At 43.9% G+C, this 22722-nt stretch overlaps 1 protein-coding gene across 4 annotated transcripts; it reads right to left on the reverse strand.

Annotated features, from left to right (window-relative positions):
• Positions 1-2027: 2027 nt before the first annotated feature.
• phka2 (phosphorylase kinase, alpha 2 (liver)) lies at positions 2028-22633 on the reverse strand. 4 transcript variants are annotated; one of them, XM_041846823.2, is made up of 31 exons: positions 22031-22633; positions 21781-21872; positions 18573-18731; positions 18224-18271; positions 17845-18013; positions 17502-17584; positions 16566-16646; positions 16283-16381; positions 15760-15906; positions 14851-14904; positions 14030-14152; positions 13669-13764; positions 13355-13462; positions 13156-13234; positions 12714-12848; positions 12519-12628; positions 11828-11972; positions 11314-11392; positions 11009-11148; positions 10661-10831; positions 9159-9286; positions 8879-9017; positions 8088-8401; positions 7798-7927; positions 6653-6754; positions 6354-6472; positions 5078-5104; positions 4680-4733; positions 3627-3860; positions 2887-3087; positions 2028-2415 (listed from the first exon to the last, which is right to left on the reverse strand). In XM_041846823.2, the coding sequence occupies exons 2-31, from the start codon at positions 21856-21858 to the stop codon at positions 2242-2244; spliced, it is 3726 nt and encodes a 1241-aa protein (XP_041702757.2). In that variant the 5' UTR covers positions 21859-21872; positions 22031-22633; the 3' UTR covers positions 2028-2241. The 4 variants fall into 4 exon arrangements, with proteins under 4 accessions (XP_041702757.2, XP_041702760.2, XP_041702758.2 ...); XM_041846826.2 differs by lacking the exon at positions 14030-14152; XM_041846824.2 differs by lacking the exon at positions 5078-5104.
• Between the last annotated feature and the right edge of the window lie 89 nt (positions 22634-22722).

Consider the following 22722-nt stretch of genomic DNA (forward strand, 5'->3'; position numbering starts at 1 on the left):
ACTTCAGATGGCCGTGTATATGTGCTTTCTTGAGCAGGGGGACCTTGCGTGCGCTGCAGGATTTCAGTCCTTCACGGCGTAGTGTGTTACCAATTGTTTTCTTGGTGACTATGATCCCAGCTGCCTTGAGATCATTGACAAGATCCTCCCGCGTAGTTCTGGGCTGATTCCTCACCGTTCTCATGATCATTGCAACTCCACGAGGTGAGATCTTGCATGGAGCCCCGGGCCGAGGGAGATTGACAGTTCTTTTGTGTTTCTTCCATTTGCGAATAATCGCACCAACTGTTGTCACCTTCTCCCCAAGCTGCTTGGCGATGGTCTTGTAGCCCATTCCAGCCTTGTGTAGGTCTACAATCTTGTCCCTGACATCCTTGGAGAGCTCTTTGGTCTTGGCCATGGTGGAGAGTTTGGAATCTGATTGATTGATTGCTTCCGTGGACAAGTATCTTTTATACAGGTAACAAGCTGACATTAGGAGCACTCCCTTTAACAGTGTGCTCCTAATCTCAGCTCGTTACCTGTATAAAAGACACCTGGTAGCCAGAAATCTTTCTGATTGAGAGGGGGTCAAATACTTATTTCCCTCATTAAAATGCAAATTAATTTATAAAAATTTTGACATGCGTTTTTCTGGATATTTTCTTATTTATTCTGTCTCTCACTGTTCAAATAAACCTACCATTAAAATTATAGACTGATCATTTCTTTGTCAGTGGGCAAACATACAAAATCAGCAGGGGATCAAATACTTTTTTTCCCTCACTGTAGCTGAAGAGAAACCAGAAGAACACATTATTAGTTTATGGATTTAATTGATGTTATTAGATTAACACAGCATTTCAATATATTATATTTCCCTCAAATGATTACATCTTGTTTTACAAGGTAATGTAAAAATTAATTAATAAAAACATAATGAAAACGTGGTGTCAGACTTTTATAATAGATTAGTAGAATTGATCCCCTCAAAATGTTCTCAACTTGGTCCACATGTTCTCAACTTGGTCCAAATGTAAAAATGTTCTCAACTGCAGACTTCTAACATGGTCATTTCATAGCCATGTCCATAGGAATATCTATTTTTTTAATTTTATTAAAGTGACAGTATTAATTGTACTGTAGTCTGTTATATAAACGGTCATACTACTGCTTTTATATATTATTCTATGTATCCACTATATTTATAGTCTCTATGGAAATGTACTCTTTAAAAAAAATAAAGTTAGACACAAAAACAGAACTGTTTCAGCCTCAGTTGTCCTTGTAGGAATATAAACCAATGGCAGAACAGATCCTCCCTTTGTTTATGGTCTATAAGCCTATCAGACCATCCGCCTGCTGTGATGCTAATGTCTAACACTAACACACAGTGTTGTACATAATGTATACTGCGAAAAGGCTGAAATATGGTCGCCTCAAAATGGGATGAACCGTTGTTGGACTGATTCCACCGTGTTATATAGAATCACAATGTCATTATTTTACTTCACAGATAACCACACATTCACATTAGCAGCTATATAAAAGTCATTGCTGACATGCTCCAGGTACATATGGATAAATGTATTTATGACACGTACAGTCGTGATGATGATGAGCAACACGTCAGATAACATGCGAGGTACATGGGACTTTACAGTGGGACTAAAGGTACAGTCAGCTGCTGTACTTCAACACTGGATAGCATAGTGACTTCTGGATACACTGATACAATAGAGGGTTAAGAAAAATACAGTCATTATATTAGATGATGTTCTAAACAACTAGATCTGATTTGCACATATATATTAAATGTTAAAATTAAAATAATAAATAATTTTAGTACAGTGTGTAGTCCAACACTCAAAAAATAAAAAAAAATAATATTTAATTTCAAACCTGCTATATTATTGATTATATTAAATCAATTAGCTGCAATAAAATTCCTTTGAGTAGAGTGTGTGTGTGGTGAATACCTTAGTCATAGGTCAATCCCCATCCAACTTCCTACCTAAGTCTAGTTCTCCCCCTTCCCTGATCCCCCCATTCTCTCTGAAGTGTGCACTCATTCACTCCCCTTCAAGAATTAAATCCAATGATTTTAAATCCTTGAATGGGAGTGAACAAGTGTACACTTGGGGAGAATCGGAATTAGGCAGTAGTGATTTTTCCCACACTATAATACATTACTCGACTAGTCTCTCTTGATAGCTGCCTGTGTGGCCACAGAGTGCTCTACAACAAGCCCAGTCTAATACTTCATTGCGTGAGACAGGTAGACTGTGGCAGGAAGTCATGTAGGTATGTAACCACAGCCCTGGAGAGGTACGTCATGGTACCGTAGCTGCCACTAGGGGCACTGTCATAGAACACGTTACATATCCCCGTGGCTGGATCCTTCTCCAGGAAGTACTCATTGGCTCCATGGGACCTCTGGAACATAGAGTACATGCGTGATAGATATATATATATTGATCATTTTGTCTAGTTATAGAATAGGTCTTACTCCAAACTGAGCAGTGGGTTACGTTATGATAGTCATATGGACGAGTCAGGCAGAGACACGTGACTATAGTTAACATGTTTACTCAAACGATAATATGGCAACAATACAGGTCATACATCCAGGTCCTTGAACTGGACCATTACAGAATCAACCCTTTATAGGACATTACTTTCTTGTGACCATCTCTGTGGCCTTGAAGTTAAGAGTTTCCACCCTGAGATTGGAAGCTTGGGGGTTCGATCCCCGGTCGAGTCATACCAAACACTTAACAAATGGGACTCAATGCATCGCTGCTTACAGATTCTCTAAGGCTCAGCGAAAGACTAGTGTCCTGTCCAGGGGGTGTACTTGTACATCAAGCTACAGAAACAGTAAATAGGCTCCTGGCTCAGACTTACCTGGTCCTGTAAGAAGAGGTCATTGGCCATGTGTACAATGCGGTCTATCAGGATGATTCCTCCGATGTTGTCCACATCCATGTCAGCCACCAGGGTGAGCACCATCACAGCCTCCACCAGCAGCTGTCTGTACTCTGGCTGGGGGACGTGGTTCAGAACAGACTCCACGTGCACTGCAAACTTGATCTCACCCTCTGTCATCTGCAGGCAGGGACACATTTACATTTGAGTCATTTAGCAGACGCTCTTATCCAGAGCGACTTACAGTTAGTGAGTGCATAAATTTTTTCATACTGCCCCCCCGTAGGAATCGAACCCACAACCCTAACCAACTGAGCTACACAACACAACGTCAGAGTCGGAACGGTACATTTATAGTGCCAGTGTCCCGGACACAGATTAAATCTAGAGAATCGCCATCAGTGGATTTATCTGTGCAAATCATAGGCAGAGTCTGAAAGGGCATCTTATTTCCTATTACTACAGGAAGCAACATTTGTTCTTAAGGTGAAACACAGTGGCCTTCTGGCCTGTAGGCAGAGAGATGGTCCTTGCCACCATGCTGCTCTTTGGGGGCCTAGGGGGGTTACTGCAAATTATAAATGTTGTTGTAAAAAGGGCTATATAAATACAATTTCATTGATCGAGATCGATCAATCTATTGATTTGACTACATCCCTCTCTGGTAGTGGAGGAAGGCAGCACGTATCCATCTATTGACAGGCCATGACACTACATACCTCTCTGGTAGTGGAGGAAGGCAGCACGTATCCATCTATTGACAGGCCGTGGCACTTCTGCAGGATCTTCCACACCTTCTGGTAGAAGCCCATAGGGACCCTGTTGATGGCCCCATCCAGCCGTCTCCTCCTCAGCCACTGGCCCTGCTGCTCCTCCCACTGCAGGTGGCTGTCTGACTCCCAGGGGCCTACAGGGGACAGGATCCCACTGGGGGTGGAGGGGCTGCTGCAACGCTACGGGGGGGGAAGAGATGTGTTCATATTTGTACACAGAACGCACACAGAGGTACAAACACACACACACACGACATAGACATGTGCACATACAGACACTGACTTCTACCAGACACAGTCTTATGTTTTCCTGTTTCTTTGAATCAAATACAGTACATGTTACCATGACGACACCAGCATGCTACAGGCCAGTACATGTTACCATGATGGCACCAGCATGCTACAGGCCAGTACATGTTACCATGATGACACCAGCATGCTACAGGCCAGTACATGTTACCATGACGACACCAGCATGCTACAGGCCAGTACATGTTACCATGATGGCACCAGCATGCTACAGGGCAGTACATGTTACCATGATGGCACCAGCATGCTACAGGCCAGTACATGTTACCATGATGGCACCAGCATGCTACAGGGCAGTACATGTTACCATGATGGCACCAGCATGCTACAGGCCAGTACATGTTACCATGACGACACCAGCATGCTACAGGCCAGTACATGTTACTATGACGGCACCAGCATGCTACAGGCCAGTACATGTTACCATGACGGCACCAGCATGCTACAGGCCAGTACATGTTACCATGACGGCACCAGCATGCTACAGGCCAGTACATGTTACCATGACGGCACCAGCATGCTACAGGCCAGTACATGTTACCATGACGACACCAGCATGCTACAGGCCAGTACATGTTAGTGCAGCAAGCATAAGGCAATGTAACAAAGAAAGACAACCATTCAGAGTGAACCTCATCTGCATGCTTTAGTGAACATGGGATATTGAGGGAGACATGGTTGATGGTTTACCGTGGAACGGGGAGAGGTGACATTGCTGCTGATGGAATAACCACTGTTACAGATCTATAAAGGAACAACACGGAGAAGACGTCATATTTTCATCTATGGAGAGACCCAGGAGAGGATGATGACGTGAAAGAATGTCAAACTCACACCTTGTAAATACAGTTTAGATGATGATAAAACATTAGACACAGTTGAAGATGTGGGCTAGGAAACAGGCAAACACGATCAGCAGCACAGCATGACGTAAGGCACTACTGACTGTATTCTAGTACAGCTGGTACGAATGGGCTTTCAGCTGGTGCTTTCATGTTATGTTATAATGGTTGCTTCCATATGGTCTAGATGTGGAGATTAGAGATGATGAGACAACATGCCTATTAACTCTAACAAACTCAATCCACGCTGATCGGACGAGACGAGCCATCCAACTGCAATCAGAACCAAGTCATACAACATTACAACATTATTACTACTATAGACAAAGAGCATTAGGTCGTCATATCGTCTAACTAATATCAAACATACAGAAAGAACATTAGGTCTTTACTAACATTTAGATTAAATTATAGAGCATTAGGTCTTTACTAAACTTTAGATTAAATTATAGAGCATTAGGTCTTTACTAACCTTTAGATGAAATTATAGAGCATTAGGTCTTTACTAACATTTAGATTAAATTATAGAGCATTAGGTCTTTACTAACCTTTAGATTAAATTATACAGCATTAGGTCTTTACTAACCTTTAGATGAAATTATAGAGCATTAGGTCTTTACTAACCTTTAGATGAAATTATAGAGCATTAGGTCTTTACTAACCTTTAGATTAAATTATACAGCATTAGGTCTTTACTAACATTTATATTAAATTATAGAGCATTAGGTCTTTACTAACCTTTAGATTAAATTATAGAGCATTAGGTCTTTACTAACATTTAGATTAAATTATAGAGCATTAGGTCTTTGCTAACCTTTAGATTAAATTATAGCGCATTAGGTCTTTACTAACCTTTAGATTAAATTATAGAGCATTAGGTCTTTACTAACATTTAGATTAAATTATAGAGCATTAGGTCTTTGCTAACCTTTAGATTAAATTATAGCGCATTAGGTCTTTACTAACATTTAGATTAAATTATAGGTCAAAGGAAATCAGGGGTCTCCAACCTTTTCTAGCATGAGAGCTACTTTTAAATTATGAAACATGTTGCGAGCTACTCATACATATTTTCCTAGCTTTCAAATAGGCACTCTTTTTGTTTTTTCCCAAATTCTGTTTTCTTGATTTTCTTGGGGGAATGTCTTTCTGTGTGTCTACCCAGAAGACAATTATCACGATCCGTAACTGGCTACACGAATTGAATGACAAACCCGCACGCCACACAGACATACAGGGGCAATTTAGCTGGAAATGAATTGCCAGATCTTGTGTTCCGTTTGGCTTTAAGACAGTTGTGGCTAACCAGGGGTGGTAGAATGTCAATGTGGATTTGATTGGAGAGTAGCCGGAAGCTTGAGTTGTCTAATACTTGTGAGTTTTGCTTATGACAGAACAGGTGAAAAATACAAGCTAGTCATAGTTGGGCTGGCAGCTACTGGTAGCTTGTGATCGACCTGTTGGAGACCCCTGATGTAGATATTCTCCATGACATGCAATAGTCAGCTGACGTCACCCATACCCGTTTGATCTCAGTCTTCAGCTTGCGGATGCCGGTGCGCTCTGTCTTAGTGGCTCCAGTGTGACCCAGCTCATGGATGGAGACAGCCGGGCTGGTGGCTGAAGACTGCATGGGACGCACTGACAAAGGAGAGAGGAAGACCGAGACAGCACAATAATCCATTTGATTCAATAAAACAGTACAATACCAGTAACACCTGCAAAGAGGAATCAGAAAATGTATTAATACTGTAGAAACTACAAATGTTGGCTATGTAGGGGTAGGGGCTAGGGGTTGATTTGGGATTGGGAAAGACTCACTGCTCCTCTCCACCCCAAACTCCTTCCCACTGAGGATGTGGTGCAGCAGGTTCTTCATGTCTGACGGACTCAAGTTCATCAGGCTCTCAGAGGCCTCCTCCCCTGCAGAGGACAGAAAGAGAGACGCCTGCAACACTGAGTAAAGACTCTGGAAGGCCTGTAAAACTCCCCAGGCACTTCCACATTAAAGACCATACAGCTCAACACCCAAATACAGTGTAGTGTTACTACCAACCAGGTCTACCAACCAGGTCTACTAACCAGGTCTACCAACCAGGTCTACCAACCAGGTCTACCAACCAGGTCTACCAACCAGGTCTACCAACCAGGTCTACCAACCAGATCTACCAACCAGGTCTACCAACCAGGTCTACCAACCAGGTCTACCAACCAGATCTACCAACCAGGTCTACCAACCAGGTCTACCAACCAGGTCTACCAACCAGGTCTACTAACCAGGTCTACCAACCAGGTCTACCAACCAGGTCTACCAACCAGGTCTACCAACCAGGTCTACCAACCAGGTCTACCAACCAGATCTACCAACCAGGTCTACCAACCAGGTCTACCAACCAGGTCTACCAACCAGGTCTACTAACCAGGTCTACCTGAAAGAACTGCCAGAGCCCTATTCAGATGGTGAGTCTACTGAGGCCTTCAGAACACAGCTGATATATTCTAACCATTCTAAGAAGAGTTGTGTTGAGTACTGAACCCTACCTGAGCAGTGTAGACTGAACCCTACCCGAGGAGTATAGACTGAACCCTACCTGAGCAGTGTAGACTGAACCCTACCTGAGCAGTGTAGACTGAACCCTACCCGAGGAGTATAGACTGAACCCTACCTGAGCAGTGTAGACTGAACCCTACCTGAGCAGTGTAGACTGAACCCTACCTGAGCAGTGTAGACTGAACCCTACCTGAGCAGTGTAGACTGAACCCTACCTGAGCAGTGTAGACTGAACCCTACCTGAGCAGTGTAGACTGAACCCTACCTGAGCAGTGTAGACTGAACCCTACCTGAGCAGGGTAGACTGAACCCTACCTGAGCAGGGTAGACTGAACCCTACCTGAGTAGTGTAGACTGAACCCTACCTGAGCAGTGTAGACTGAACCCTACCTGAGCAGTGTAGACTGAACCCTACCTGAGCAGTGCAGACTGCGGGCCAACTCTGTAGCCATCACCTGCATGATGAGTCCGATTCGGAGACGCAGCATGTCCCCAAACAGAGCCGGCTGGGAGCGCACGTACATGGCAAGGTACACCATGATCTCCTGCAGCATCACAATTCAGCAGTCACTACTTTCCCTTCATCAGAGACTTATTACAAAACTGAGGAAAGTTTGCTTTTACATCTCAAGCTAGACTTGCTTCAAGCAGAGAATTTTGACGGAAATGGGCATCTTATATAATCACAGTTCTAATGAGTTGTACCTGAGTGAGCACAGCGATGCTGATGTCCTGCCCACTGGCCTCATAGATCAGAGAGTTGAGCTCTTCTGGAGGAAGAGGAGCCGAGATGACCTTCTCCCTGGGTTCAGGTGGTAGCCCCACTGTCAGCTGCTTGTGGTGGGAGATGAGATCTGTACAGGCCTCAGCCAGCACCTCCACTCTCTTTCTCAGGATACCAGAGATGTATCTGATCAGACCCCACTCCTTGTTGGCCCCAGCCTGGACATACAGCTCCTCCAGGAGGCACCTCACACTGACCCCGCCCTGACCCCCCACGTCCACCATCCAGTCAGCACCTTTCAGAATGGAGAGGATTACATTTTCATTCAGTTCAATTCAACCTGAGGAGTCAATTCAATTCAACTAGAGGAGTCAATTCAGTGTAATTCAAACCTAAGTATGTAGAGAATTCAATTAAATTTGATTCAATTCAAAGATTCAATTCAATTCAACCCAACACGTCCATCATCTAATCCAGAGGTGGGAAAAATATGGCCATTCGATCCAGCCCGCGGGAGGTTTGAGTAAAACAAAAAATGGGGTAAATTATTATTATTATTATTTATTTTTTAAACACTACAGGCCACACGTGAACGCCTACAACTAGATAGAAAGTATGTAGAAATTATAATCGACCTATACGTTTTCAAATAACTGCCCTTTTTCTGGCCCGCAAATTGATTTTGACAAACAAATCGGTCCCCCAAAAATATGTGCTGCCCGAATGGGCCCTGGAGCCAAAAGGTTTGTCCAACCCTGATCTAAATCAGAACCTTTCATGACACAGAGGATGTAGAGGATGTCTGCCTGGTCCTGCAGTGTGGGACACTCCTTCAACTGTCTCACCAGAGACCCAAAGTCTGTGTTACCCTGGGAGTCCCGCGGCAGGTGGAGGTCTGCAATACTGGGGGCCTGAGAGCAAGGATACAGAGACACACAGACACATACAAATACACACATGTATGCATGCACACACACTCATTAGAGGATCCAAACACACAGATGCAGCAGAAAGACAGTGTTGGCGTTTGTTGTTGGCGTAGACCAACTGACCTTGGGCTGTTGTTGATGTGGTGTGTGGTGGTGTGGTTGGAGTGGTGTGTGCTGGGGCACGTGCAGTAGGTTGAGGGATTTACGGTGCTTGTTCATGATGGGAGTCATAGGAAGATACATGGAGGCCTCTGTAAGAAACAACACAACACTCACCATACAGTAGAAACCAACAGAGTACCATACAGTAGAAACCAACAGAGTACCAACCATACAGTAGAAACCAACAGAGTACCAACCATACAGTAGAAACCAACAGAGTACCAACCATACAGTAGAAACCAACAGAGTACCAGACAGTAGAAACCAACAGAGTACCAGACAGTAGAAACCAACAGAGTACCAACCATACAGTAGAAACCAACAGAGTACCATACAGTAGAAACCAACAGAGTACCATACAGTAGAAACCAACAGAGTACCAGACAGTAGAAACCAACAGAGTACCATACAGTAGAAACCAACAGAGTACCATACAGTAGAAACCAACAGAGTACCATACAGTAGAAACCAACAGAGTACCAGACAGTAGAAACCAACAGAGTACCAGACAGTAGAAACCAACAGAGTACCAGACAGTAGAAACCAACAGAGTACCAACCATACAGTAGAAACCAACAGAGTACCAACCATACAGTAGAAACCAACAGAGTACCAGACAGTAGAAACCAACAGAGTACCAGACAGTAGAAACCAACAGAGTACCAACCATACAGTAGAAACCAACAGAGTACCAACCATACAGTAGAAACCAACAGAGTACCAGACAGTAGAAACCAACAGAGTACCAGACAGTAGAAACCAACAGAGTACCAGACAGTAGAAACCAACAGAGTACCATACAGTAGAAACCAACAGAGTACCAACCATACAGTAGAAACCAACAGAGTACCAACCATACAGTAGAAACCAACAGAGTACCAGACAGTAGAAACCAACAGAGTACCAACCATACAGTAGAAACCAACAGAGTACCAACCATACAGTAGAAACCAACAGAGTACCAACCATACAGTAGAAACCAACAGAGTACCAGACAGTAGAAACCAACAGAGTACCAGACAGTAGAAACCAACAGAGTACCATACAGTAGAAACCAACAGAGTACCAGACAGTAGAAACCAACAGAGTACCATACAGTAGAAACCAACAGAGTACCATACAGTAGAAACCAACAGAGTACCAGACAGTAGAAACCAACCATCCTCTGGATTTTATATACTGGACTTGACTTATTCCTTCCTCCTTCCTTTAAACTCTTATAGGAGCAAAGGGCTTCCTTAAGCCTAAACCTAACCCTAAACCTAACCCTAAGCCTAAACCTAACCCTAACCCTAAACCTAAACCTAAACCTAAGCCTAAACCTAAACCTAACCCTAAGCCTAAGCATAACCCTTAACCTAAGCCTAAATCTTACCCTAAACCTAACCCTAAACCTAACCCTAAGCCTAAACCTAACACTTCATGAACAAAATAATCAGTAAATGTGGATGGTGATAACTTACTAGGCATGTTGAGGCCTTGGACCTGGGCCATGAAGGAGAGGATGTCTCTGGTGGTGTGTTCAGCACTAAACACGTGGTGCTGCCCCCTCTGGATGGGAGGCAGATGACATTTGGTGGCTGTGCTCTGCATTAGCTGGCTGAGGTAGTGGTCAAACATGCCCTTAGAGCTGCCTGAAAGGGGGGGTGATTAAGGTAGACTCAGCAATATGATATTACATACATGCCGCAAGCACAAACATGCAAGCACAAATACAAACACACACACACACACACACACACACCAATGACCTATACAGACACACACACACACACACACACACACACACACACACACCATGGCTGACGTACCTGAGGGGACATAACCTTCCTCTTCATCTTCCCCATCTTCTTCCTCCTCCAGCAGGTCGTCATCAGTGTCTCCGTCGAGGAAGCTGAGCTCTGTGTGGAACGAGGTAGTCTGGAAGCTGGAGATGTTGGCCATCTGAACCCTGCAGAACACACAAGATGGAATGGAACCAAATAGGACATCACTGGAGCTTTTACAACCAGGGATGTAGTGACATAAAAAGAGGAGCCTGGCATTTCCTTCTCTAAACATCCAGAGAGCTCTCTTAAGATGAGTGCATTTAAAAATGGAAGAGAGTCAGTCTGACCTTGCCCCTCCAAAGTATCCATCCTGCAGCTTCCTCAGAGTGGACAGGATACACGGGTCGATGATCTCGCCATCATCCACTGGGGACAACAAGGGAAACATGATTCAATCAATTAATCAACCAACCAATCAATCAATCAACTTTGTTTGTCCCATACAGAATTGAGTTGCCCAGCAAGGGCCAGTTTCCCAGACACAGATTAAGCCTTGAATCTCCATTTAAATAAATGTTTAGTCCAGGGATAGACTTAATCAAAAGTCACACAAACAACACAGAGTGTTGCATGCTGTGTATGATGGGGAAGGTGAGGGTATTTACCCAGCATGCTGTGTGTGATGGGAAGGTGAGGGTATTTACCCAGCATGCTGTGTGTGATGGGAAGGTGAGGGTATTTACCCAGCATGCTGTGTGTGATGGGAAGGTGAGGGTATTTACCCAGCATGCTGTGTGTGATGGGAAGGTGAGGGTATTTACCCAGCATGCTGTGTGTGATGGGGAAGGTGAGGGTATTTACCCAGCATGCTGTGTGTGATGGGGAAGGTGAGGGTAGGGCGTCCGGTCATCCTCCAGGAGGAGGAGAGATAGGAAAGCTCCGTTCTCAGCATCTCCACTATCATCTGGTTGTCCAGAGCCAGGTAGAAGTGATGCTGGTCCAGGAACTAAATGAGAGGAGAGACAGAGAGATGGTTGTCCAGTGCCAGGCAGAAGTGATGCTGGTCCAGGAACTAAAGGAGAGGAGAGACAGAGAGAGATGGCCAACACTACTGCTCCAGCCCAAACACACCTGATTCCGCCCTCCACAAACACACCTGATTCAGCTAAAGGAGAGGAGAGACAGAGAGAGATGGCCAACACTACTGCTCCAGCCCAACAGCTGGCGATGCCTCATCGCGATTGGTTATTCCCAATCATTTGCAACAATGTAAATGAGCGTCATCACTTCCTTTCCTTTGCAGTACCTCAAACTGTCGTGATTACCAGCTGAGATAAACTTTCATGAGTTGATTTTACTCCTGGCTCAGAGTTTGTCTGGGCATTGTCTTAACATCATCCTAAAACCTACTCTGAGCTGGGAGATTTTTAGTCTTAAAACAGGTTAACAGGATTCCTGCTTTGTGGATACAGTCCTAGGTGTGCTAGATTTAACAAGAGCATTTAGGGAGATAGGTCCTCTACTGTCATAAGGTAAGAACAAGGTATGTCACCTGAGGGGTGAACGTGTAGGTGCGGTTCCGGATCTGGTAGAATTTCGAGGTTCCCAGAACTCCAATGTGCCTATATGGCCTCCCGCTCAGATTCAACTTCTTGCAGCTTCCTGTGAAACAAGTCATTAGCTATGTAGTGCTTATGAAGGCTTTATGAATGCTCTATGAAGCCTTTCTAAGTAGTCGTAACTGTACCCAGTTTGACGTAGACGTGGCTGAGGATGCGAGCAGGCATGACCCTGATGGGATGGACCTCAGAGATGGTCTGGACCTCTATTCCATCATCCCTCAGCAACTCCTGGATCTCCTTCGACTCCGCTAACACACACACTGATAATACACACACACACACACACACACACACACACACACACACACACACACACACGCACGCACGCACGCACACACACACACGACACACACACACACACACACACACGAAGGCACGTACATGCACATACACACACACTCAAAAGAGAAAGGGAAATATCATATACGCAACCCTGACCACAGAGCAAATGATCCTAACAAAGCAAGTTAATGAAATAAGGAGTCTATAACTTGATCATATTTCTACAGTTAAAGGATGTCAAATGTCTTCCCATCTGCAAGAGAGGAAATTAGACATGCTGCAAACCTTGTACAACTACGTCCGGCTTGAACTGGGTGGAGAATCGCCTGTTGAGAGGGTCGATCTCTCCAGGGGCGAGGAATCCCTTGGAGGAACAGACAGAAAGAACAGTGAGGTCGGGAAGACTAAGGCACCAACCAACACCTCACTGTGGTAGACAGAGATAGGATTAATCTATTATAAGACGACAGCAGAATATTTTTACCTCAGCCAGCAGAGAGCTAACAATGTACAGGGACTGTCCCCACATGTGAGGGCACTGGCCCACAGCCACTCTGTCCACAGAGTGAGGGTTCCCGTACTCTTCCTCCATCTGAGGGAAACACCACACATTTACTGTATTCCTCACTTAGTTGTATGGATGTTGTTCCTTATCAAGATTGAAAAGGTAGCAAGTGTAAACTGTTACTTCTTCACAGCCCATATTGGCAGGAGTAAAGAGTCAAGTTGACGTGGCCCCGAAGAAAGACGGATTTCCAATTTACACATAAAGTTGTATTCAAAGGACCATGGCGATACCTTTTCAGGTGGGACGGCGTAGAGCTCAGGCATCAGGCGGATCCCGGGCTTCCCTCTGATCAGGACTTCTTCCAGAGCATCTCTGTACTCCTGCACCTGGAGCCAGGAACCAGGAAGGAACATGTTATACATACAGACACGTGGCCTGGGGTGGTCTAGCGGTCTGACAGATAGCTTGGTGACGTCACCCGCTCTGAGACCTAGAAGTAGTTGTTTCCTTTGCTCTGAATCGGCCACAGCTTTTGTGGAGTGACAGGTAACGATGCTTCATGGGTGACACATGTGGATGTGTTCAGAGGGTCCCAGGTTGGAGCCTAGGTTGGGGCAAGGAGAGAGACGGAACCAACACTGCTACACACACCTGTACTAGGTCTCCACTGAAGATGCCGTCCAGAATGAGGTAGGTCCAGAACACTGGCCATTCACATTCTATATTCTCAAACAGCTTGAGCTCAGCTGGGTCATAGTGGAGACGGGACGGGTCCTGAGACAGACATGGAAATATTTATTATCTAAAAGAACAAGGCTAAACGCATCATCATGATGATGTGGAAAGTGATACTTTGTGGACAAATGAAAAAAATACCAAAAGATTTTAAGTGGATTTTTCCTTTAAGTTATACTGTTTTATCTGTAACCACGTTTCCATCACGACAGCGGTGATGGAAACAGGACCTTCGGTGTAATTTTATTAATGCAGAGAGATCATTTGTTTGTTTGACATGGTGGGATCTTTTTGTGTCAGTAAAATTAATTATGCAGGAAATGGCAGTGGAAACGCTTTTATGCGCAAATATTGATATAATAACTATCATATCGAAGTAAACTTGGAGTCACGCGATGATATGTTGTGTGGTCCTCCCACTACGACTCGGGAAAGCATGCAGTTTATTAGGCTACAGATGAAATAATAAAGTTATGATGAACTTCACGGGGTGGTGAAAGATGCTCCTTTCCAATAAATATCGAGGGTCTTATTCTGGTGACATGATGATCGATGCTTGGCTGCCATTTGACAAATAACAATATTTTCACTCTTATCCATAATAATCTCATCATGTAGACTAGCCTACCCACACTCTATCTGCCAGCTGTTGGCTAGAGCGCAGATACAAGACCATTGGATGAAAATCTAGCTTATTTCACACAATAAGGAGAAAAACATAAAAACCTTTACAGTACCTCTCTTGGGCATCTGTATCCATCTCTGATGAAACGGCAGCAGCCATAGCGTCCCTGGGGGAGAGAATGTAGTCATTTAGAAACATCATTCTAGAGCACCATTAAGCCTAGCCCTGGACAAAAAGCACTTTTAAATGGAGGTTTCCCATGTACATCCTTTATAGTCCAGGACTAGGCTTCATCTGAGTCTGGGAATCAACTAGCCCCTAAAGTGTGTCTGTGGTCAAACCTAGACAGGCTCCTATCTACCTGTATCTTGGAGATGATCTCACTGTGTCTGTGGTCAAACCTAGACAGGCTCCTATCTACCTGTATCTTGGAGATGATCTCACTGTGTCTGTGGTCAAACCTAGACAGGCTCCTATCTACCTGTATCTTGGAGATGATCTCACTGTGTCTGTGGTCAAACCTAGACAGGCTCCTATCTACCTGTATCTTAGAGATGATCTCACTGTGTCTGTGGTCAAACCTAGACAGGCTCCTATCTACCTGTATCTTAGAGATGATCTCACTGTGTCTGTGGTCCAGCCGTGACAGGCTCCTATCTACCTGTATCTTAGAGATGATCTCACTGTGTCTGTGGTCAAACCTAGACAGGCTCCTATCTACCTGTATCTTAGAGATGATCTCACTGTGTCTGTGGTCCAGCCTAGACAGGCTCCTATCTACCTGTATCTTAGAGATGATCTCACTGTGTCTGTGGTCAAAACTAGACAGGCTCCTATCTACCTGTATCTTAGAGATGATCTCACTGTGTCTGTGGTCCAGCCTAGACAGGCTCCTATCTACCTGTATCTTAGAGATGATCTCACTGTGTCTGTGGTCAAACCTAGACAGGCTCCTATCTACCTGTATCTTGGAGATGATCTCACTGTGTCTGTGGTCAAACCTAGACAGGCTTCTATCTACCTGTAGCTTGGAGATGATCTCAGTCTTAGTGATGGTGACCAGGTCTGTGTCCTCCACAGCGAAGGCAGGGAAGGAGATGATAGACAGGAGACCAGCATCGATCTCTTTAGAGGTGGAGGCTCGGGGCAGCATGGAGCACAGGATAGCCTGGGGAGGTCAAATAGAAAGTGGTCAGTTTCTGACAGATGGCATCATTCTGACACCACCGCGTTGCCAGGAACCATCAGTCGTGCTATCTGACGTAAGACAATGGTCAGTTTCATACATATAATTTGAAGGTTGATATGATAACCTGCTTAAACCAGTCTGGACACTGCCCTCACCAGGCTTGAGAAGATTAAACCAGACTGGACACTGCCCTCACCAGGCTTGAGAAGATTAAACCAGACTGGACACTGCCCTCACCAGGCTTGAGAAGATGAAACCAGACTGGACACTGCCCTCACCAGGCTTGAGAAGATGAAACCAGACTGGACACTGCCCTCACCAGGCTAGATAAGACAGGACATGTTTATCCCAGTACCTGGCAGTGCTCCACCTCGTCCGGCAAAACGTGAATGACAGATTTCGGTCCTCCGTGAGCCCCAAAGAGGTCCAGCTCATCAATGGCCTCCAACGCGGCCTGAACATAAAACACAACCACAATATGTTGTTGTTTTATGAGTTTAGATATAGCAGCTGTGTTGCGATAAGAGGAACGTAATGAGTCTAGATATGGTAGTTAAGATAGGATTGGAGGCATGAAAGGGAACCATGTATTATCATTGCTACATATAGGACAAGTATTACATCTAAAGCTTCATTACCTTGGCCATTCCCACAGAGCTGGCGTTCAGTTCTGGGATCCCCTGGTTGGTCTTGTCCCCTCGTTCCCACATCCCATAATCCTGCACAAGAGAGAGAGACACACAGAGTTACCATGACAACCAGGTTGAAAATCGTACTATTGAAGACCTTACATTTTGAACCTAAATATAATTTTATTTGACCTAATCCGATTTATATTGTATATTCTATACATTATATTTACACAAATAGTAATCAGTAGTACGTATGCAGTGTGTTTTAACTCCTCACATCTGTTCAGAAACGGTGCTATTCTCAGAAACGCTGAGAGGGAGATTCCTCTGGACTATCTGCTTATTCTGGTTAGTGAAGTCACTAACCAAGACACATTCTCCTGGATGGGAAACTTCAGTTGTTGACCAGTTGAACCATTTATTTTTAAGTACCATGTCAGCTCTCTGTTGAATTACATCAAGGAGAGCGATACAGTTAGTACATACTTTAATTATATTAAAAAATGGTGCAAAGCATGCTCTACCATCATGTTAATGCCATATTTGGCTAAGTAGTTTTCACCTGTTAGTTTATAATTATCTGTTGTAGCTGACTACACAGACCTTTGACCTGTTGGCGCTTTTAAGCTAAAAATATGTTGATGCTTTTAGGGTTAAGTGCTGATGTTCCCATGTTGACCAATGAAATGTATTGGTAGTTCTTGTCCCGACCAATCAGAAAGTTAATGGTGTGGGAGTTTACAATATACAGTATAATCCATGTAAAACGTCTGTTTGGTAAGGTATTCATTGAAGCACGACCCTTCATATTTGATCTTCAGTATAGTATTGCTTCTCACTCCAATATGTTCAGCCTTAGCTTATACTACTTGATGCTAAGTCGTATGCTAGTGAGGTTAGAAGAATAGAGCCTTGCTCAAACAGACCTTGAACACTACCTACCGCAACTTTATAAGCAGCCTCAATGTAGAAGACCAGGTTCTGGATAAAAGCCACCTCATCCAGGTTTGATACAAGACGAAGACCTGGAGACGACCAGACAGGGTTAAAGAACGACGCCGGTATACAGTCAAATGATTTCACAATGAGATGATCTGCCAGCCGCACACCACCCCCCCCCACACACACACACCCTACCCCCCCCCCACACACACACCCTACCCCCCCCACCATTGACATTTTTGTCATTTAGCAGACGCTCTTATCCAGAGCGACTTACAGTTAGTGAGTGCATACATTTTTTCATACTACCCCCCCCACCACACACACCCTCACAGTACGGTACCTGAGGCAGTCATCTGAGCCAAGATCAGTAGGTACAGAGAGGTGGCATCAACCTGCAGGTGTCCCCACTGATCGTCCCCCACCACGGTAGCGCAGGTGGGGGTGTGGTACTTGGCGTGCAGGCAGTCCTTGGGGCTCTGGGTGTGTTTAAATTTCTCCACCTTGGCCACCTGTAGTCAGACACACACTGACATGTTCAGAGAGGCTATTCCACAGCCAGACCAAGGCAGAAACACATGCAGAGATGCTCCCACAGTATAGTGCATTGTTGCCCTTATGACATGCACTAGTGATTGTGTTGTTACATGTAATTACACCAATAAATGAATCCATAGAGAGGTGAAGGTAGAAGGAAGTTGGCAGTAACCACGGTAACCTACCTGTCGCATCATACACTGGAGCAGCCCTTGCATCAGCTTGACAACACTCTGTAGAATAATAACAATATAGATATTTACCACACCTTACATGGATCAGTAACTCCTGCTTTCGCAAGTCTATCTATTCAGGACTCCAGGGAATGACATTTGCCGATCTCTGCCTGTGGCCTACAACATAGATCATAGGACAACATGCATGGAAAACACTAACATATTTCTGTAAAGGAATGTCTTGTTTTGACACAGCGTGCCATGAGGTCGGGGCCATGCAGTCAAGGAATATTTAGACACCCTTTCCAGCACAGATCATCCAGTACAGCATGCTGTGAGGTGGGAGCCAGCTAGTCACCTGCTCCAGTTCGTAGGCCTTGGCCTTGTCCTCATCCCGGTCAGCGTTCTTCCTGTAGGCCATCCCCAGACCCCACACCGCCAGGATGCTGTAGACATTGTCACGCACCCAGGCATCTGGCAGCTGGACACTGCAGGGCAACAGGCCTGTCACTGGGTTCTGGAGATACACACACACAGGTTAGACAGGCAGACAGAGACACACAAACACAGATATATATATACAGCACCAGTCAAAGGTTTGGACACACCTACTCATTCCAGGGTTTTTCTTTATTTTTACTATTTTCTACATTGTAGAATAATAGTGAAGACATCAGAACTATGAAATAACACATATAGAATAATTTAGTAACCAAAAAAGTGTTAAACAAAGCACCCCCACACCATAACACCTCCTCCGCCATGCTTTACAGTGGGAAATACACATGCATGATCATCTGTTCATCCACACCGCATCTCACAAAGACACGGCAGTTGGAACCAAACATCTCCAATTTGGACTCCAGACCAAAGGACAAATTACCACCGGTCTAATGTCCATTGCTCGTGTTTCTTGGCCCAAGCAAGTCTCTTCTTCTTATTGGTGTCCTTTAGTAGTGGTTTCTTTGCAGCAATTCGACCATGAAGGCCTGATTCACGCAGTTTCCTCTGAACAGTTGATGTTGAGATGTGTCTGTTACTTGAACTCTGTGAAGCATTTATTTGACCTGCAGTTTCTGAGGCTGGTAACTGTAATGAACTTATCCTCTGCAGCAGAGGTAATTCTGGGTCTTCCATTCCTGTGGCGGTCCTCATGAGAGCCAGTTTCATCATAGCGCTTGATGGTTTTTGCGACTGCACTTGAAGAAACGTTCAAAGTTCTTGAAATGTTCCATATTGACTGACCTTCATGTCTTAAAGTAATGATGGACTGTCGTTTCTCTTTGCTTATTTGAGCTGTTCTTGCCATAATATGGACTTGGTCTTTTACCAAATATGGCTATCTTCTGTATACCCCCCTACCTTGTCACAACCCAACTGATTGGCTCAAACGCATTAAGAAGGAAAGAAATTCCACAAATTAACTTTTAAGAAGGCACACCTGTTAATTGAAATGCATTCCAGGTGACTACCTCATGAAGCTGGTTGAGAGAATGCCAAGAGTGTGCAAAGATGTCATCAAGGCAAAGAGTGGCTATTTGAAGAATCTCAAATATAAAATATATTTTGATTTGTTTAACACTTTTTTGGTTACTACATGATTCCATATGTGTTATTTCATAGTTTTGATGTCTTCACTATTATTCTACAACATAAAAAATAGTAAAAATAAAGAAAAACCCTTGAAGGAGTAGGTGTGTCCAAACTTTTGACTGGTAGTATATATATATATACAGTGGGGAAAAAAGTATTTAGTCAGCCACCAATTGTGCAAGTTCTCCCACTTAAAAAGATGAGAGAGGCCTGTAATTTTCATCATAGGTACACGTCAACTATGACAGACAAAATGAGAAAAAAAATCCAGAAAATCACATTGTAGGATTTTTTATGAATTTATTTGCAAATTATGGTGGAAAATAAGTATTTGGTCAATAACAAAAGTTTCTCAATACTTTGTTATATACCCTTTGTTGGCAATGACACAGGTCAAACGTTTTCTGTAAGTCTTCACAAGGTTTTCACAAACTGTTGCTGGTATTTTGGCCCATTCCTCCATGCAGATCTCCTCTAGAGCGGTGATGATTTGGGGCTGTCGCTGGGCAACACGGACTTTCAACTCCCTCCAAAGATTTTCTATGGGGTTGAGATCTGGAGACTGGCTAGGCCACTCCAGGACCTTGAAATGCTTCGTAAATGCCACTCCTTCGTTGCCCGGGCGGTGTGTTTGGGATCATTGTCATGCTGAAAGACTCAGCCACGTTTCATCTTCAATGCCCTTGCTGATAGAAGGAGGTTTTCACTCAAAATCTCACGATACATGGCCCCATTCATTCTTTCCTTTGAGTTTTTACCAAAAAGTTCTATTTTGGTTTCATCTGACCATATGACATTCTCCCAATCCTCTTCTGGATCATCCAAATGCACTCTAGCAAACTTCAGACGGGCCTGGACATGTACTGGCTTAAACAGGGGGACACGTCTGGCACTGCAGGATTTGAGTCCCTGGTGGCGTAGTGTGTTACTGATGGTAGGCTTTGTTACTTTGGTCCCAGCTCTCTGCAGGTCATTCACTAGGTCCCCCCGTGTGGTTCTGGGATTTTTGCTCACCGTTCTTGTGATCATTTTGACCCCACGGGGTGAGATCTTGCGTGGAGCCCCAGATCGAGGGAGATTATCAGTGGTCTTGTATGTCTTCCATTTCCTAATAATTGCTCCCACAGTTGATTTCTTCAAACCAAGCTGCTTACCTATTGCAGATTCAGTCTTCCCAGCCTGGTGCAGGTCTACAATTGTGTTTCTGGTGTCCTTTGACAGCTCTTTGGTCTTGGCCATAGTGGAGTTTGGAGTGTGACTGTTTGAGGTTGTGGACAGGTTTCTTTTATACTGGTAACAAGTTCAAACAGGTGCCATTAATACAGGTAACGAGTGGAGGACAGAGGAGCCTCTTAAAGAAGAAGTTACAGGTCTGTGAGAGCCAGAAATCTTGCTTGTTTGTAGGTGACCAAATACTTATTTTCCACCATAATTTGCAAATAAATTCATTAAAAATCCTACAATGTGATTTTCTGGAGAAAAAAAATCTCAATTTGTCTGTCATAGTTGACGTGTACCTATGATTAAAATTACAGGCCTCTCTTATCTTTTTAAGTGGGAGAACTTGCACAATTGGTGGCTAACTAAATACTTTTTTCCCCCACTGTATATATATATATGAGCGAGAGAGAGAGAGGAAAGAGTGTGTACTGAACTCAAGTAGAGTAGATAAGACAAATACTTTCTATGTTCTCTGCTATTTTAAGTTGACCTTTGTCCAAGCTTTTATTTATTTTAGGGAGGTCATGCCAGGACAGTTTGTGCATTAAAAAAAATTATAGCTATTGACTCTTGGCTTTCTAAGGATAAGTAACGGACGTATAGCCTACAGTGGGGATTTTACTGCGGTATCAATATCATTAGACCTATTGTGCACGACTTCTTTCATTGCAAACGGCAACTGTATGAATGTTATTCGCATGACATAACGTGACATTATGTCTGGCAGTGGTACGTTACATAATGAAACATACCTGGTGACATAGAATAGTCTCATGAACGAGCCTGGCGAATCCATCGAGCTTCACACCTGAGTTACTGCGGCTCCGCATGCTGGCGTCTCTATCTGTCAATATCAAATTATGACTAGTTAGAGCAGGATTATTTCTAGTATGGTACAGTAGTCGTGACTCCTGACTGCCTGTGAAGCATCTGCAATAGTAAAAGTACTGCAGTATATGCTGTAATCAAATTACATTACTTTCTGCATAGAAAGTCACCTACCTTGAATCCATCAGTTATTGTGCAATGCATAAATATCGCTGTTGGCAGTTTTGCAGTAACGTTAGCAGCTAACAATTCCACGTTCATTCACCGCATTTCACAAAAATCCTAGTTGCTCCAGCGCAGTAGAGGCAGTGTCAGAATATTACCGAATACTTCACGTCGCGGAGGTGTTTTCAGCTCAACATCCACCATTCCTTCACATGTAACGTTAGACTACTGCCATTACTGCTCCTCTCGGTCTCTCAATTTGCCTCTCCTCTTCCTGATGTGGACAGAATGTCCGGTATACAGTTGCCATAAAGGGGGCGCTAGAGCAGCCAACATAGAGAAGATGAGTTGGTTATTACATCCCTAGATTTATGATTATATATTAATTATTGATAGAATCTGTGATTTTTAATTGAACATAACATATATCTAGATTTAAACCAACAAAGAATGGCAGATTTTGTGGGTGCTGTGCTTTCTCTTTTACTCATTTACTTTCTGTGGTCTTTGTATCACCTTGGCCTCATTCTGTTCAATCTAATATTTTCATATTTTCAGAATACTTTGATTGATGCCAGTGCGACCCCACCTTGGCCATTTACATTCTGCGTGCATAGTAAACAAGGACTGGGATAACGGAATTTTTAAGCCAATCAAAAATCCGGACAGTAGATGTGTTAACCAATCAAAATAGATCTAAC

Source organism: Coregonus clupeaformis, chromosome 24, assembly GCF_020615455.1.
Source record: "Coregonus clupeaformis isolate EN_2021a chromosome 24, ASM2061545v1, whole genome shotgun sequence".
Classification (NCBI taxonomy): Eukaryota; Metazoa; Chordata; class Actinopteri; order Salmoniformes; family Salmonidae; genus Coregonus; species Coregonus clupeaformis.

Coding starts and splice junctions, on each gene's coding strand:
- phka2 (XM_041846823.2), bottom strand. CDS start 21,858: ATGCGGAGCCGCAGTAACTCAGGTGTGAAGCTCGATGGATTCGCCAGG. Junction 18,014..18,223: donor TCCAGTGTATGATGCGACAG/GTAGGTTACCGT, acceptor GTCTGACTACAG/GTGGCCAAGGTGGAGAAATT. Junction 3,861..4,679: donor TCACCTCTCCCCGTTCCACG/GTAAACCATCAA, acceptor CCCCCCCCGTAG/CGTTGCAGCAGCCCCTCCAC.